Source organism: Antedon bifida, chromosome 6, assembly GCF_963402885.1.
Source record: "Antedon bifida chromosome 6, ecAntBifi1.1, whole genome shotgun sequence".
Classification (NCBI taxonomy): Eukaryota; Metazoa; Echinodermata; class Crinoidea; order Comatulida; family Antedonidae; genus Antedon; species Antedon bifida.
Window position 1 is genome coordinate 6,210,331 of NC_136231.1, and position 17,320 is coordinate 6,227,650.

The window sequence follows — 17,320 nt, forward strand, 5'->3', positions numbered from 1 at the left end:
AAGATATAACTCAATGGCAATCAAACCAATTGAATAGTAAAATAACCTAAGAACAATACTTGTCTAGTAAATCATTTTTAAATTTAAGTGTAAACATTTTTTTAGATTAGACATTACAGATTGGACATTTCGAACTACTGTATTGTATAACAAGATCTTTATTCATCAACCTAACATAACCAAAACCAACCATGATACCAGGTCGATCCCTAAGCTCCCACCAGAGAGTGCTACACCAGTCAAGACTGGCGTAGAATCCGAAGACTCAATCTTACAAAACGTCCAATGCTGTGCTGTGACTATTATTCATCAGGGTTCATAAAAGTCGAGAGTACAGCATGCTTAGGCGGATTGTCATAGTTTACACTAGATTCAATGGGTGTGCTGATTTCTGATAGACAATAATTTGAGTCTTGAAAGTATGGATTAAAGTGACTGCTGATTGGACGACCATGTGTTTCACCCAGAATATCATCAGTTCCTAAAGCATCAATTTTGCTTCTAGTCGATCTACCAGAGTAATCAATCTTTTTCTCTATTTTTCTTCCACACATAAAAAAAAATAATTTATGTATCAAAAAACATTGTTAAAAGTACAAGAAGATGATGTCCTGGAGCTGTATTCACCATTCACACTTAAGAGCCATTGTCTGTAAAAATCAAAGATTTGGTGGCAGATGTGAAAAAATGGATTTCTCTCAAATTTTTACCATGAATAGACATTTCAATAAAAAGCATATCTACAACATTCATTTTAATTTTTAGCCTCCGTTGCCATGACAACGGTCAATTATCCAAATTTTGATGTTTTTGCCATTTTTCACAGATTTTCTATATTGAAAAAGTACAAACTTATATACTTATTTTAACCAAAAATACTTACAGTATACAGTTTTTGTTTATAGCAGTGTAAACAACACGTATTGAGTTCCATTTAATGTAGAAAAAAAAAATTTACAAAATGGAGTTTGGTTGATACCATTATTTTAAAAAGGGGTGTTTTTAAAAAATATTTTTTTTATAAAAGTATACCTCATAAACGTACCTATAACTTCCAAAGTGGTGTTTTTATATCAATAAGGTTTTGTAATTTGATAGTCAATAGGTTTGTCAACAATAATCACGAAAAAAACACTGGGGTAAATTTCGTACATAAGTTTTGTGTTGCCAGGAAAATACGAAAAATACAAAAAAATACAAACAAAATATCAACAAACAAAAAACATGAAACACAATTTAAATATGGCTAATCCAATAATAAAATGTATATGTGGCTTGTCATAATGCTACTAGAGTCATACGAATAGTTTAGATAAAATAGGAGAATGTGTTGCCAGGTTTATTTCAATTAATTGCCAGAAAAACAGTATTTTGCATTGAAATATTTAGTTGATGGAAAATAATGTTAAACTTTGAAATAATTGCGTCAATTGTTTTTATAAATTTTTACATCTATTTTGTGTAAAGAGATACAGAAAGACCTCCCAAAAACTCTGACCTTGTAAATAGGTCATTTGAGGTCAAAAGGGGTCAGAATGCAAAACAGGACAGGTCCCCACTTTCCTACAACTATTAATGTTTGATCAAAATTTACAAGATAGTTCATAACAATTCTCAACAATTTTCATTTTTGACCTATAGTGTTACCTTAGCAACCATTTCTATGTGTAACTAAGGAAAGTAATTTTTAAAAAAAACGTAAAAAATGGCGTTTTTATGAATACAAAGAATTTATTGCATTTGTAGTTTTTCTCAATTTTACTTCTACTGCATTCTAATAATCTTAAAGTGATGACAAACTTGACCTTGTAAATTCATTCATTTTGAGGTCAAATGAGGTCAACATTTTACCATAGTAACTGTTTCTATGCGAAAATATTTAAAAAATAAGGGGTTTTTCATAAATACAAAACATTTTGCCAAATTTACTTTAAATACTGAATCTTAATAATCTCAGAATAAAGGTAAAAAATTGACCTTTAGTGTTATCTTAAACCTGTTTACAAAAAAAAAATTATATTTTACATATTGAGGTCAAATGACATCAAAATTTTACCTATAGTGTATTGTAGCAACTGTTTTTATACGTAACTAAGTACAATATTTTTAATACAGTATGTGGTTTCATGACTACAAACAATTGATTACATATAAGCTTTACTGCTTTTTCCCAAATTTACTTATCTACTGAATCCCAGAAAATATCTGACCTTGTGAAAGGGTCATTTGTTGGGTCAAATTATGTCAAAATGTATTATTTATGTTATCTTAGAACCTGTTTCTATGCGTAACTAAGGATAATTGTTTTTTTTAATACAGTTGAACCTCCCGTAAGTGGCCACCCTCGGGACCTGGAGAATTGGCCGCTTACGGGCCAAAATCACGTATTATGGCTATACACGATATTCTTAACGAAGCGAGCCTCTCAATTTTCCAGCTAATTGTATTATTATTTATAACCAGGTGGTTTAGTATTTTTTAGCATTTTCAGACAAATTTTAAAAGCTTTTATCATATGAAAAATGGTCGGTCAAAATCTGTGTAGTTTTCTCATCTCTTCACAGTAATGTTTTTAAAACAACAACATAAAGAAATACAATAAACATGGACCTCTAATTCATAGGTCCATGCAATAAGTATCACATTTTTCGGGTGGCCGCTTACGGGAGGTCATTTATCATACAAAAAATCTCATTTTTAGTATAAAAAGGTGCCCACAGCTGCTTACGGGAGGTGGCCGCTTACGGTAGGTACCAAATGCACTAATTAGATAGGAAGAACAAACAGGCTTTTCAAAGTGCGTCCGTTAAGGGAGGTGGCCGCTTACGGGAGGTGCCCGCTGTAAATAAAATATGGGGTTTTTATGAATAAAAATAATCACAGAAGAAAGTCCTTACGAATATGACCTTGTGAAACGGTAATTTGAAAATGCAAATAAGGCATGCCTGCTAATAATCTACAAATTAAAATTTAATAAGTATAAAAATTCTAAAGAATATCTCAATTTTAGTTACCATAGTAACTGTTGCTATAGGAAATTAAATTATTATCAGATAATCATTAATTAACAATTAATACTGAATCCAACCATCACATTTAAAAAAAAATATAGAATTTAAAACCAATATTTAATATAAAGTGTGATATTTTACATGCTGACCTTAAATGAAATGAAATTTCACATCAGGGCTTCAATATTTGTTATGTAGCATTAACATACCTGAGTATATCATTGACTTTTGATTGGTTTAAATTTGGGATGGGGAAAGTGGTGGATCCAGGAGTTTGAAATATCTTTTGCATTGCAATTTTTAACTTGGGGTGGATGGGGGCTTGGAGAAAGGGGGAGGGGGTGGGATGGAGGAGTTTGAATCCGTCTATTGGTTGGGGCGATGGTAGCGGCAGTGTGGGTGGTGCTTGAATGCATGTATTTGACACTCTATAGTGGTTGATCGACCAAAGTGTTACAGTTTATCTTTTTGTAGTTATTGTCGGGGTCGGGGGGGGGGGGGGGGTGTGGGTGGTAGTCGAAAGTGGTGGTGGATGGGCATGTGGGATCTGCTTAGGTTAGCAAATAAAAGGAAGTAAAAAAATGAAAGAGGAGCTTAAAAATAAGAGAGGAGTAATCTGTTGCAAAGATTAAAATTCACAACGATCTGATAATTTATTCAAATTTCCAGAGGATATAACCTATAAAATGACATTAAAACTGGGAATTACAGAATCTATAATTAAAAATATTGTTTTTTTTCTCACAACACAACTAGAACTATATAAAACATTAAGAATTTTTCTGACCAATGAGTTTCAAATCAGATAATCAAAGAAAATAAAATGTTTTTACTAATATACCATGTTTTTTTTTTATAAAAATGCCTATGTTTCTCGCAACACTGCTTGTAGATTTTTAAATTACCCCAGTATTTTATTTTAGAAATCAATTATTAAACATTAGAACTACCTATTTGTAATAAATCAGCTAAAAAAATACACCACTTTGGGCGTTATGGTGAAGTAAGGTTTAGTTGCATTTAACAATTTTAAAAAAGTGAAAAACACCCCTTTTTAAATAAATGGTATCTCCCAAAGTATGAAATCAAAAATTTAAAAAAAATATGAAACAGGTACACAATGCATTGTTTTTATGCATACACTAATTATTTTTTATAATTAAATGAACAAAACAAAAATATCGTTCATCAAAGTAGTACCAATATCCATTTTAAAAAACCTTAAAAAAGGACAAAATTTGTCAAAAACACAAATTTGGCCGTTGCCATGGAAATATATGTGTGAAATAAAAAATACTTCATATTTGATTTCTCTCAACACATATATAGCCATGTGCAAAATTTGAAAGAAATCCATTTTTTTGAGTCTGCCACTATTTTTGATATTTCTTTGATTCTTACAGACAATGGCTCTTAAGAGCTAAGGGAAACACTTGCACTTACAATTTAAAAAATCTATCTAAGTGAATACAATTTAAGGGAAATACTTAAATATTTATTGAGTTAAGTGAAATACTTAATATTTAAGAGAAATATCTCACTTAAAGATTAATAAAATCAGACTTTGAATAGATTATTTTGTAGCTTAAATAAAATTAATCATTTCTGTAGAAAAAAAACTTGAAAAAATTAATGTTTTCACTTATAAAATTACAAAATAAATGATTAAATTAAACTATTTTTTGCTTTAAATTACATTCTTTTAGGTAAATACTTTTTTTTTTCTGATTCAATTTTTGGTCAAAGTGGATAACTATAAAAAATTAAATGGCATATTCAACAAAAACATTTTTTTAAACTAATATTTCAGGGGGACAATACATCTTTAAGTGTGATTTGTAAATACGGCTACAGTGTCTTAATATTCTATTTGTTTTGTATGTATTTTTCTAGGGTAATCTGTATCCCCGTGGGTGGATTTATTTCATTGTTAAGGCCTTGAAATTACAGTGTAAACAAGGCCGAATAATAACACCTCTGCCCCCAACATTTTTAGGAAGAAAGGGGTTAAAGTGGGTTAGAACTAGCACTTCTGGCAAATTTCCTGTATTGCAGGAGAATAATGTATTCATTGTTGGATGTATGCCAAATTATTAAACAAGCAATATTTACATGTGTAACTCACCTATTGCAATAATAACATACAGCTAAGAGTACCAGGAATAGTAAGATTGAAAACAAAACAGGAAGCCCTACAAGAATACCTGTATTAAACAAACATTATTATGATTAAAATGATCAAATTGAAAAATCAATTCTTTTAAAGAGCAAGCACATACAATTTGTTTTAATTTAATATAAATTTATTCTGAATTATCCTATTGCGCTATCAGTATAGTAGGAAATCATACATATGCGTAGGTATCTTTAAAAAAAATAACAAATTACAAAAATAGAAAAACTATTGCAGTCAATGAATGCTGAATTGCAGATATTATTTTTTGAATATAAAACAAACAATTCATCAAAATGGTAACATTTACAACATAATAATGTTAACGATAATAATAATGATAATTTATTACCTCCGCCAAGGAGGTTATGTTTTCACCCCTGTATGTTTGTGTGTGTGTGTGTCTGTGAACAGCCTGGAGGCCACAGTTTTTATACGATTCTCACCAAATTTGGCAACAATGATCTATGCCCCAAAAGCTCGGACGAGTTCGAATTTGAGGGGAAAAGGTCATAGGTCAGGTCACAACTAACAAAAAACCACAACTAACAAAAAACTATTTTACTGCCTAGAGACCACAGTTTTTATCCGATTCTCACCAAACTTAGCTACAATGATCAATGACACATCATATAATTGTGGTTGAATTTTGAAGGGTCAGGGTCAAAGATCAAGGTCCACAAAAAACAAAAAAAAAAGAAATAAAAAAATAATTAAAAAAAATAACCTCAGTGGGACTTGAACCAGCAATCTCTACTGTGAGAGGCTGGATACATAACCATTACACCACACTGTCATCCACAACTTTGTAGTGTGCAGTTAACATATTTACACTTAGAACTAATAAAAAAAAATGTAAAAAAAAAATATTCAGGGGGCATTTTATGTGGGGAATTTTACAGTAGGCGGAGGTTTGTACTCTCGGAGATCTTTGACCCTGACCCTTCAAAATTTAACCACAATTATATGATGTGTCATTGATCATTGTGGCTAAGTTTGGTGAGAATCGGATAAAAACTGTGGTCTCTAGGCAGTAATATAGTTTTTTGTTAGTTGTGACCTTGACCTATGACCTTTTCCCCTCAAATTCGAACTCGTCCGAGCTTTTTGGTCATAGATCATTGTTGCCAAATTTGGTGAGAATCGGATAAAAACTGTGGCCTCCAGGCTGTTCACAGACACACACACAAACACACACACAAACACACAAACACACACAAACATACAGGGGTGAAAACATAACCTCCTCGGCGGAGGTAATAAGCTAATAAGCATTTTGGGCTATCCTGGAAATCTTTCATAAATGTATTTATTTGTAATGTCAGTAGGTTATGTTATCACTTTGTATATATTTTTTATGATTAATTTTTCTAATAAATTCAAATCAAATCAAACAATAGAATTCCTACTATCATACACACACTGTTCAGTAAGAATGCTTTGTTCCTGGTGAAACCATGGTTCAAATGCAGTCATGCCACATTTATAGTTTTCTCCCATTTTCCAGTTAAATATTTTCATTTTAATCATTCAACATCACTTTGTGTATATATTGCAAATTCATACCTGTATGAATACATGACGGCAGAGAATCTGACCAATCACCATTTGACTGACAGGTGACACTCGCTGATCCAATCAAAAGTTTTGCACTATCGCACACAAACCATACTTCTTCACCGGGGCTATATTCATCTTTTGAATGTTCCAACATCATCACGTTATCATTCAATTTAGGAAGTTTACAGATGGAAGAGGATTGAATAGTTGGCAGTGCTAATGAAAACAAAATATTACATAGTAAATTTATTTTGCTTGCACAGGAATGTAGATAATGTGATCGTGGGTTCGAATCCAATGCTTGTTACATTGCTTATATCCTTAGGCAGGACACTTTAATCAAGTTTGCTTTTCTCCACCCAGGTGTACAAATGGGTACCTGGTAAGGTCAAGACACAATTTTGCGCTGATTACTACCTGTAGCTGCAGTATGGCAGTATGTTTCCATACATGTTTAATTTAGAAATGATAATAATATGTACAGCTCTTAGAGGTTTCACAATATTAGGGGCTTTATAAATCCAGGATATTATTATTATTATTATTATTAATGAGTTTACAAACATACAGAAAGTAAATAATTTAAGAAATTATTTTAAGAAAATTTATTATCAAATGGTATTAGGATGGAAATTTAAACAACCTCGAAGTAGCTTTGGCTCAGGGAGCTACAGGAAGTTAATTGCTCACATGATACAGGATAGTTTTTACATAAAGTAATAATATTAATAGTCTTTAAAAATGGAAATTCATATCATTTTAGTTGTTAAAAGGGGGAGAATGGGAGCCAAACACTACCCCCAGTGGATCCTCCCCCCAGTTTGCCCTACTTACGTGTTCAACCCAAGAATTATGTGAACATTTTTTTAGTTTCCCAAATGTATTAGCATAATTATGTCAATTAAATAGTATCAGCTTGCTATAAAAATGCAATTTAATATAGATCAATGGGTTCATCTTTGACATGCCTTCGAGTGAACTTCTATCCTCGTAAATCAAGAATACATCAATTTTACCTATTTCACAGAGTCTTCCTCGAGAACCTGTTGGGCAACTGCACCTGAAGTGGTTAATGCGGTCATTGCAAACACCTCCATTTAAACAAGGAGAACTGTCGCATTCATTAATATCTGAAAATAAATTGTGGAGGAATGGTAAAGCTATTTTTATATTAATTACTTCCATTTTGCTCATTTCTTTAACACCTCAATAAGAAAACCAATTTCAAGTAATGACATTGTTAGTTAAATCACTAAGTAAAGTATTAAAATTATCGTTTGGAAATTATTGACAGGACATCGAACTACTGAAAGAGAGTCATGGAAAAGATTAGCATACCAATTTCTACACAAGATGAACAAAAAGGGTAAATGTAAAGGTATTTATTGTCATCCTCAAGCTTAAATGGAAACTGAGAAAATTTGTATTAGGCGCCCTCCATGGACCCACGATAGCCGCAGTGATCGCCTACCAGATCAGTACACCAGGTGATGATCCCTCTACTTTTTCAAATAGTGTACCAAGCAGATAATACAGATACAGATCTTTTATTGTCATACAAACCAAAATAGTACAGTATGAAATTTGTCTTCTTGTTGCGAAAAAGAATACACTGAATTAGTAGAAAAAATTTACAACACTTGCAAAATACCAAAAATTTTATCAACAATGAAAATTATCTTATCTAGGTTTTTTTTCTATTAAATACACTGACTGCTGAAGGTAGAAAGGAATTCCTAAACCGAGTTGTTTTAATAATAATATATAATATAATAATAATAATAACTAGAATTTAATTCGTCACTTTGACGAATTATAGGTGATCATTTTTATCATTTTACTGAAATTAATTTTTTTTTAAACATGCACGTACGTTAACATACGATCGGAAAATGTTGATGTATGCCATCCTATTATATTCTTATAGAGCTGAGTTGTGCCTATATGCCATATACAATATGTACAGTATATACTGTATATCTATATACAGTGTAGCATAGGTGAAATTACGGGACACATGTTCTAATTTTTTGGCATGATGACGTTATCAAACTAAACTTTAAGATAACAATTTCGAAAGATAATTAATTGAGCAAAAAAATATAAGATTTGGAAAAAAATTTGGCACGTAGAAGCGCTGTGCGCGCTCTTTGAATTGTGTATAACTTTGACGAAAAATATGAAAAAACTACTTTTTCACTTCAACTGGCCATATGTTAACGTCACAACATCCGATAGGCTTAATTTTTATATGAATTAATATCTACATTTCATCAGCTTTCATAATAAATTATAATCATCAAGGTAACCTTCAATTCTGAAGAGCTGTAAGATATTCAAATTTACTGCGAAGGTGAAATTACACGGCCTACGTTATTCAAGTTTTTACGCGTGATGACGTCATTAAAATGAAGATAGTGTCAACTCATGATAAAGATAATTAATTAAGCAAGCACATACTGAAAGTTGTGCGAAATTCGAGCACACATAACCAAGATGCGCTCTGTTGAATGTGATAATCTACACAAAAAGATAACAAATCCTAATTTTTAAATTCAAGTGGCCATTTGATGACGTCAAAACATTTTGTACGTAAAATGTGTACATGAATTCATATCTACAACTCAATGGCTTCCAGAATAAGTTAAAAAAATCGGGGGTCATCTTGCATTCTGAAGAATTATTTTCATTTTAAAAAAGACCTATTTTTCACCATTTTCAGAACTTTTGTAAAATTAATGTGCGCACTTTGTCATTTTTAACGTGCTCGTATAGCGTTATTTTAAGTCGGAACTGACTCAAATTTGGTGAATGTACTAAGGATGGTGAGTAGAATGAGATTTGTAAAAAAAATTCATGTTTTTTACGCTTTTTAAGTATCGCGCTCGCAAAAACGCATTTTTGCGCAGTAATTTTTTGAAACACGCAAATGGCCTAATTCATGCTCTAAATTGATCAAAACTTAATTTTGAGCGTTTTAAATTTTTAACGCGCGATATCACGCGCATGAACCTACGTGCGCGTGCGTTTTTATTTGCTAATATTTTTACCCTTGATCTGAAGTTTACGTGTAGTGAATTTCATTAATATGTGATAATGAATTATGGAGATATGATTGATAATGTGATTTCGCAAAATGGCGTATAAATGTCGTCACGGATGAGTGATCACGCTGGAAAGCTTATTAGGATTAAGTTATATTATTTGAAAGATATTCTGAAATTTTTGTAATTATTGACATTAAACTTTTTGAGATAATTGTTACACAAAATAGTGTACAGAAACAATAAAAAGAAAAAAAAAAATAATAATAAAGATTTTATACAATAACAATAGGTGATCATTTTATTCTAAATGATCACCTAAAAAAAATAATAAAAAAAAAAAAAATAATAATAAAGATTTTATACAATAACAATAGGTGATCATTTTATTCTAAATGATCACCTAACTAGAATTTAATTCGTCACTTTGACGAATTATAGGTGATCATTTTTATCATTTTAATGAAATTAATTTTTTTTTTACATGCACGTACGTTAACATACGATCAGAAAATGTTGATGTATGCCATCCTATTATACGCTTATAGCGTTGAGTTGAGCCTATTATATGCCATATACATTATGTACAGTATATAATGTATATCTATATACAGTGTAGCATAGGTGAAATTACGGGACACACATCATGTTTTAATTTTTTGGCATGATGGAATTATCAAAATAAACTCGAAGATGACAATTTCGAAAGATAATGAATTGAGCAAATAAATATAAGAATTGGAAGAGAATTTGGCACGTAGAAGCGCTGTGCGCGCTCTTTGAAATTTGTATAACTTTGACGAAAAAGATGAAAAAACTACTTTTAAACTTCAACTGGCCATATGTTAACGTCACAACATCCGATAGGCTTATTTTTTATATGAATTCATATCTACATTTCATCAGCTTTCATAATAAATTATAATTATCAAGGTAACCTTTAATTCTGAAGAGCTGTAAGATATTCAAATTTACGGCGAAGGTGAAATTACACAACCTACGTTATTCAAGTTTTTACGCGTGATGACGTCATCAAAATAAAAATAGTGGCAGGTCATGAGAAAGTCAATTAATTGAGCAATCACATACTAAAATTTGAGCGAAAATCAGGCACAAATTATTAGAGATGCGTTCTATTGAATGTGATAAAATATGACAAAAGAGAAAAAAAACTTAATTTTAAATTCAAGTGGCCATTTGATGACGTCACAACATTTTGTACGTCAAATGTGTACATGAATTCATATCTTCAACTCAATGGCTTCCCGAATAAGTTAAAAAAATTGGGGGTCATCTTGCATTCTGAAGAGTTATTTTCATTTTAAAAATGCCTTATTTTTCACCATTTTCAGCACTTTGATGCAATTAATTTGCGCATTTTGTCATTTTTAATGTGCTCGAATAGCGTTATCTTAAGTCGGAATGGACTCAAAATCGGTGAATGTACTAAGAATTGTGAGTAGATTGTGATTTATACATCAAATTTTATTTTTTACGCTTTCTAAGAATCGCGTGCGCAAAAACGCATTTTTGTGCAGTAATTTTTTGAAACGCGCAAATGGCCTAATTCATGCTCTAAATTGATCAAAACTTAATTTTGAGCGTTCTAAATTTTTAACGCGCGATTTCACGTGCATGACCTTGAAACGCGCAACTTTTTATTTGCTAATATTTTTACCCTTGACCTGAAGTTTACGTGTAGTGAATTTCATTAATATGTGATAATGAATTATGGAGATATGATTGATAATGTGATTTCGCAAAATGGCGTATAAATGTCGTCACGGATGAGTGATCACGCTGGAAAGCTTATTAGGATTAAGTTATATTATTTGAAAGATATTCTGAAATTTTGGTAATCATTGACATTAAACTTTTTGAGATAATTGTTACACAAAATAGTGTACAGAAACAATAAAAAGAAAAAAAATAAAGATTTCATACAATAACAATAGGTGATCATTTAGAATTCTAAATGATCACCTAATAATATAATCTACCAGACTTATTAACTATAAACTCTCCATGCAAGGGATGCGTATCATCAGCGATAATAGATTTAACTTTCTTATTTACAAGATCATTGCACATGTTTTCTAAGGGGTTAATGCCAGTTTTTAAATTTTATTTCATACTCATCCAACAGCGAGCACAAACTCGCCAATTACAGGATGGACAAATTATTGAAAGTTTATCATGCTTATAAACTAAGTCTCATTTGAGGCTTAGGGAGTGGAGTTGAAAGAGTCATGAGTTACAACCCTGGCACTAGGTCAGGATTGAACCATGGACCATTGGGATCAGAAGGCAAGCATAGGTTATATAACTACCAAGCTACAGCTCCACTAGTTTGGTTGTATGTACCAGCTGCTTCTTTTTTTTTGTGACTGAAAATATATATATACTGTAATTTTTTCAGTCTTATACCTATATCACATAATTTTCCTTGAAATCCATTGCTGCACTCGCATACAAACATTTCAATATAGTCAACACATGTTGCTGTGTTTTGACATGGTGAACTTCCACACTCATCCATTTCTATTGAATATAATATAAATATATATATACAAATTAAATTTTCAATAAATCTGAAGAAAAAATACTGAAAATGATGGAATCTGAGTTGCTGGATACAATAAAATAGAATAAAAAAGAAAAGCAGTTCCTCTACTAAGAAGATGTTATGTACAGTAGCATTTTCAAGAGTTCATGCATAATTTATTAATTTAAATTGAGTTAAATTACTGTATTATTTTGTTATCAATTCATGTTAGTTTAGGCCTAATACTGTTAAATGTTGATTATAATACATCTTTCTTTAATAAAAATGTACTACCATACACACCATAAATATGTAATCCACCAGCTCGATCAAAAACACCCGAACCAACTTTTTCAACTTGATTCGTACCATCAAAACGGTTAATCCGTTTCAGATTCTCACTTCGCCAGTCGGTCCAGTATAAATATTGGCCGTGTACCGCAACATCAAACGGGTGACCAACTACTGAACCATAAACCAATGTTTGACGAAAATTACCAAACAAATCAGACGATTCGATTTTTTGAAGTGATGCATCGCACCAATATAATTTATTTTCTTAAAGAAAAAACATCATGGTTAAGGTGGATAGGAATTGAATTCACATGTTTTACAATACAATAACAAATTGTTTATAATAAATATTCAATATGTTGCTAGACCATTCACTGGCTGCAACATGGAGTTTCATTATTATTCTGAATAAATTTATCATGTTTACATTAGTTTATCTATTACAGAAACATAATTTTAGCATAAAAATCTATTTACATATCAATAAGGTAACTGAGAGGACATTGTAAAAAAAAATGTTGTTTTAGATATCAATCTAATTGGAGCATGAAAATCTATTTATTTTAATACATTTGGTGTAAAAATACATAGTGTAATGACTACTAAAAATGTAGGCCTAATGACTACTAACGTTAAAAGCTGTAATAACTTGAATGAAATTGAATTCAATAGTAATAACTGCTAATAACTCATTTGCCTTCAGTGGCCATGCTTTCCTGTTGACAACCTAGATGGCGCTCTTTTGAATATGGGCAACCATGTGAGTATAAAGCTAATATTACAATTAGGAAGGTAGACTTGCCCCAAATCTGTATTCATTGTATTTTTTTATTTATTTTATTTTATTTCGATTTTTGTCTGAGTATCCAAGCTCAAGTATATGTATGAAACACCATATGTGCCAAAATATTTATCTTTTTACTAATATTAAGAAAAAAATCCTTCTGAAACCCAGACTATTAGGAAGTAAAATGGAAATGTTGTATATAGGCCTACCAAAGAAATGTTTGTTTTAGATTATCAACTCTATTTATACAACAGAAAACAAACGTTTTGTAGGCCTACTGTACAGTATGTAGTTCTGCTGAAATGAAACACCTAGTGTTTCAATTTCAACAAAATCAAATATTTGGTTTATCCAATTTAAAAACTTTACCTAGCACAAAGTAAATCATATATTATCTAACAGTGGTGTATGATATACAAAGATCAGACTTTATAAAGTAAACAAATGAGTCTGATATTTTATTATTGTATATTTGAGGAAAGATAATTATTTTATTCAATCTCTAAAGCATCATATCTAACCTTTAGGGTCAACAGCAATCCCATTAGGCCAGACCAAATCAGTCCCTACAATGACCAGACGATTTAAACCATCAAGATCAGATCGCTCTATCTTTGCATCACTACCCCAATCAGTCCAAAATAGAAGCCTGTATAAGAATATAAACAAACATTAAAAATACAAAGCATTATACTGCTAAATTAAAATATGAATTGTTCATTGTATGGGTTAACATCAGTTCTTAAGCATTTAAGAACCATTTAAGAAGAAAATAAGAATATAAAAAACTTTATAAATAAATTTTAAACCTTCATAATGACAGAACTATATTTCTAAAGTAAAATATGGATTGTTCATTGTATGGGTTAACATCAGTTCTTAAGCATAGAAACAAATTACAATTTAGAGAAGAACACGCCCCTTCTCTATAAGAAAATAAAAATGACTTTAAAAATATACATTTTAAACCATAAATCATAGAGCGACTATAAATTTATAAGAAAACACCACTTTGCTACTGACATTTTATTTATCTATTCACAAACAAAGATAAGGTATGTATGTATACTTGTCTAATATTTGAACATTGACTGCTAATAGTTAATACTAAAACAATTATTTTTCAGCCCAAATAATAATACTTTTGATATAGTTTTGTTTAATAATAGACCAAAATACATACTTATGGTACTTAAGATAACATACTTTTGGACGTAGATCAATTTGGACAAATATTCTTCATAAAAACGGAAACATTTATAATGGGTTTAAATTTCTCCTTTCTTTTTATTTGAATTTGGAAACCAAGAACTTTTAATAACCTGACATATGAGGCCAGTCCAATGCAGGGGTGAATCCAAGGTGGGGCCCCCAACCCCTAAAGTTTGAAAATTGTATGCAAAAGTTAGGACATCAAATTAAGCTCAGCCTTTCATTTCATTTCCTTTCATTTTTAGGCCCTGGGCTCACCCTATTTCAAAATCCTGGATCCTCCACTGTAAGTTACTGAAATAAAACAATATGATAACATCATTAATAGCAAAATAAGATATTTATAAATCATACCCATGAAAGCTGTCTACAACAATAGCACGAGGCTTATTTAAGCCATCATTTACAATAGTGCTGCGACCGGTTCCATTTAAATAAGCCACCTCGATACGATCATTGCCAGAATCCGTCCAAAACACTCTTTGTAAAGTTGAATGAACGGCCAGTCCGTCAGGAACTAAAAACAAAATCAATATATTTCATATTTACTAGAAAAGAATTCAAATATAAATTATCCATAAAATAAGATATATTGTATTGTGTTATATTTATTTATGTTATATTTTGGTTCTTCTTTTTTCTTCTTTTTGCTCATCTAGTTAACCTACCATAGTATCTTTTAAAAATGTTAGAATACTGAATATATATTTTAATTAATGAATTAAAAAAACACCAATTCTACCCACTCTAAATTTTAAAATAAAATACAAAAATACATTACTTTTGCAATACTCTGATTAAAACAGGTATTTTTTACAATTACATTTTAGGCTAGTCAATCTAGCATTTTGAGTGAAACAAATTGCAAACAGAGATTTTTTTTTTTTTAAATGGTTACATATGATAAGGTGATTATTTTTTGAGCATCACACCTCTGACACTCATCCCGAAGGTATGCAAATTAGCTTAAATATGCAAATTAGGGTGAAATTACAGGGTTACCATATCTTAAAAACTACTAATCGTAGAGAGTTCGTTTTTGCAGTCTGGTTCAGAATATATATATTTATATTTGCTCTAATAAGACATTTTACAAAAAAATGTCCGGAAGTACCAGATTTTGACCCTTGACCCCGTTTCTCAATATTTACATAAATATGTGATTAAAATGTCTGTAGAGACTTTTTTTTGGACTCAATGACTTGGATATTGTTTTTGAATACCCACCGTAGAACTGTATTATAATTTCCAAAATCACACCTTCGTCATGCACCTCGAAAGTATGCAAATTAGTAGTACAAGTAATATTAAATATGCAAATTAGGGAGTGAAATTACAGCGTTGCCATATCTCGAAAACCGCTAATGCTAGAGTGTTGATTTTTTCACTAAAATATTTAAAATATGTATATTTATATTTGCTGTAATGAGACATTTTACAAAAAAATGCCCGGAAGTATGACATTTGACCCTCGACCCCATTTCTCAATATTGCATATATATAATTTATTTATAATGAAACTAAAATGTCTGTAGAGACTTTGTTTTGCCCTCGAATGACTCAGATACCGGTTTCTAATAGCCAACATATTTCACTCTCTGAGAAAACTATCTTTTTTTTGATTGTTTGCATTTTCTTAAAAGTTACATTTTGTTTGCCTATGCCCTTGTGCCTTTTTTTTTTCATATTTCTATTTATATATACTGTTTTGTAACAGAGGATTTCTACTTATAAGCTGTGCTTCAGAGATTCCGCTTTCCATTCTTTTGTTTTGTAATGATTATTTATGTATGTTTATGCTTTTGTGAATGGAAATAAAGAAACAAACAAACAATTCAGTTCCAATAGATGTCTGAAGTATCTTATTTTCTTCTTCTTACCTGTTTGTATTCATATCATGTTTAACTGGACTTTGTTCAGAAAGCAAACATTTAATGAACCTCCACAATTAATAAACTTAGATGTTTCATTTATTTAATGAATACTTATTATAATTCTTCTAGACAAGGTCACTGCAAATTAATTCTCAATATCAGTAATAATACAATAATATAATTAAAGGTGTCTCTAGCATTTAGCAAGTAGATTTATAAAAAATCAAAAGACAAATCTGTCATGCCTGAGGCCTGAAGATATTATGTTGATAATTCCCTGCCAGAAAATGGTGAAAATGTCATTGCAACTATTAGTCTGTTCAGTGTTAATTACAGTATATCAAAATGTTTTTTATTTTATTGAAAAAATATTTAGGAATAACTAAAATGTATTTATTATGCGATACTGATACCAGTGATACTGATATACTGAAAGAGGCGGGGCCAGCGTTGACTCCGCCCCTTACAGAGACCACATTGATAAGTTCAGATCTTTAATATTGATTCACAAAGCAGGAACTCCAAACAAAATTAATTTATCAGTTGAATATTAAAGAGTATTGTTGGTAAATTTGATCTTACCTTGGACATCTGTAATTAAAGTCTCATAATTAGAACCACCATATCTAACTCTATGAATGCTGTTTAAACTAACATCAGTCCAGAATATAAAGCCTTGGTTCGGGTCAAAGTCTACCGCAACTGGTTTCACCATTGTCATATTAACGTCCAATTCTGACCATGAAATTGGTCCACTTTCAGAAAGTTGAGAGGTGTACACATTGCCTTTGTTCAAATCAGCAACAAAAATAATATCTTT

The 17,320-nt window shown here is 30.8% G+C and overlaps 1 protein-coding gene across 1 annotated transcript; it reads right to left on the bottom strand.

Annotated features, from left to right (window-relative positions):
- Window positions 1-264: 264 nt before the first annotated feature.
- LOC144845011 (low-density lipoprotein receptor-related protein 5-like protein) lies at window positions 265-17,221 on the bottom strand. Its single transcript, XM_078702126.1, has 8 exons — window positions 17,083-17,221; window positions 14,981-15,143; window positions 13,936-14,063; window positions 12,637-12,891; window positions 12,216-12,329; window positions 6,751-6,960; window positions 5,124-5,215; window positions 265-533 (listed from the first exon to the last, which is right to left on the bottom strand). Exons 1-7 carry the CDS (start codon window positions 17,219-17,221, stop codon window positions 5,133-5,135), a joined length of 1,092 nt encoding a protein of 363 aa, XP_078558252.1. The 3' UTR covers window positions 265-533; window positions 5,124-5,132.
- Between the last annotated feature and the right edge of the window lie 99 nt (window positions 17,222-17,320).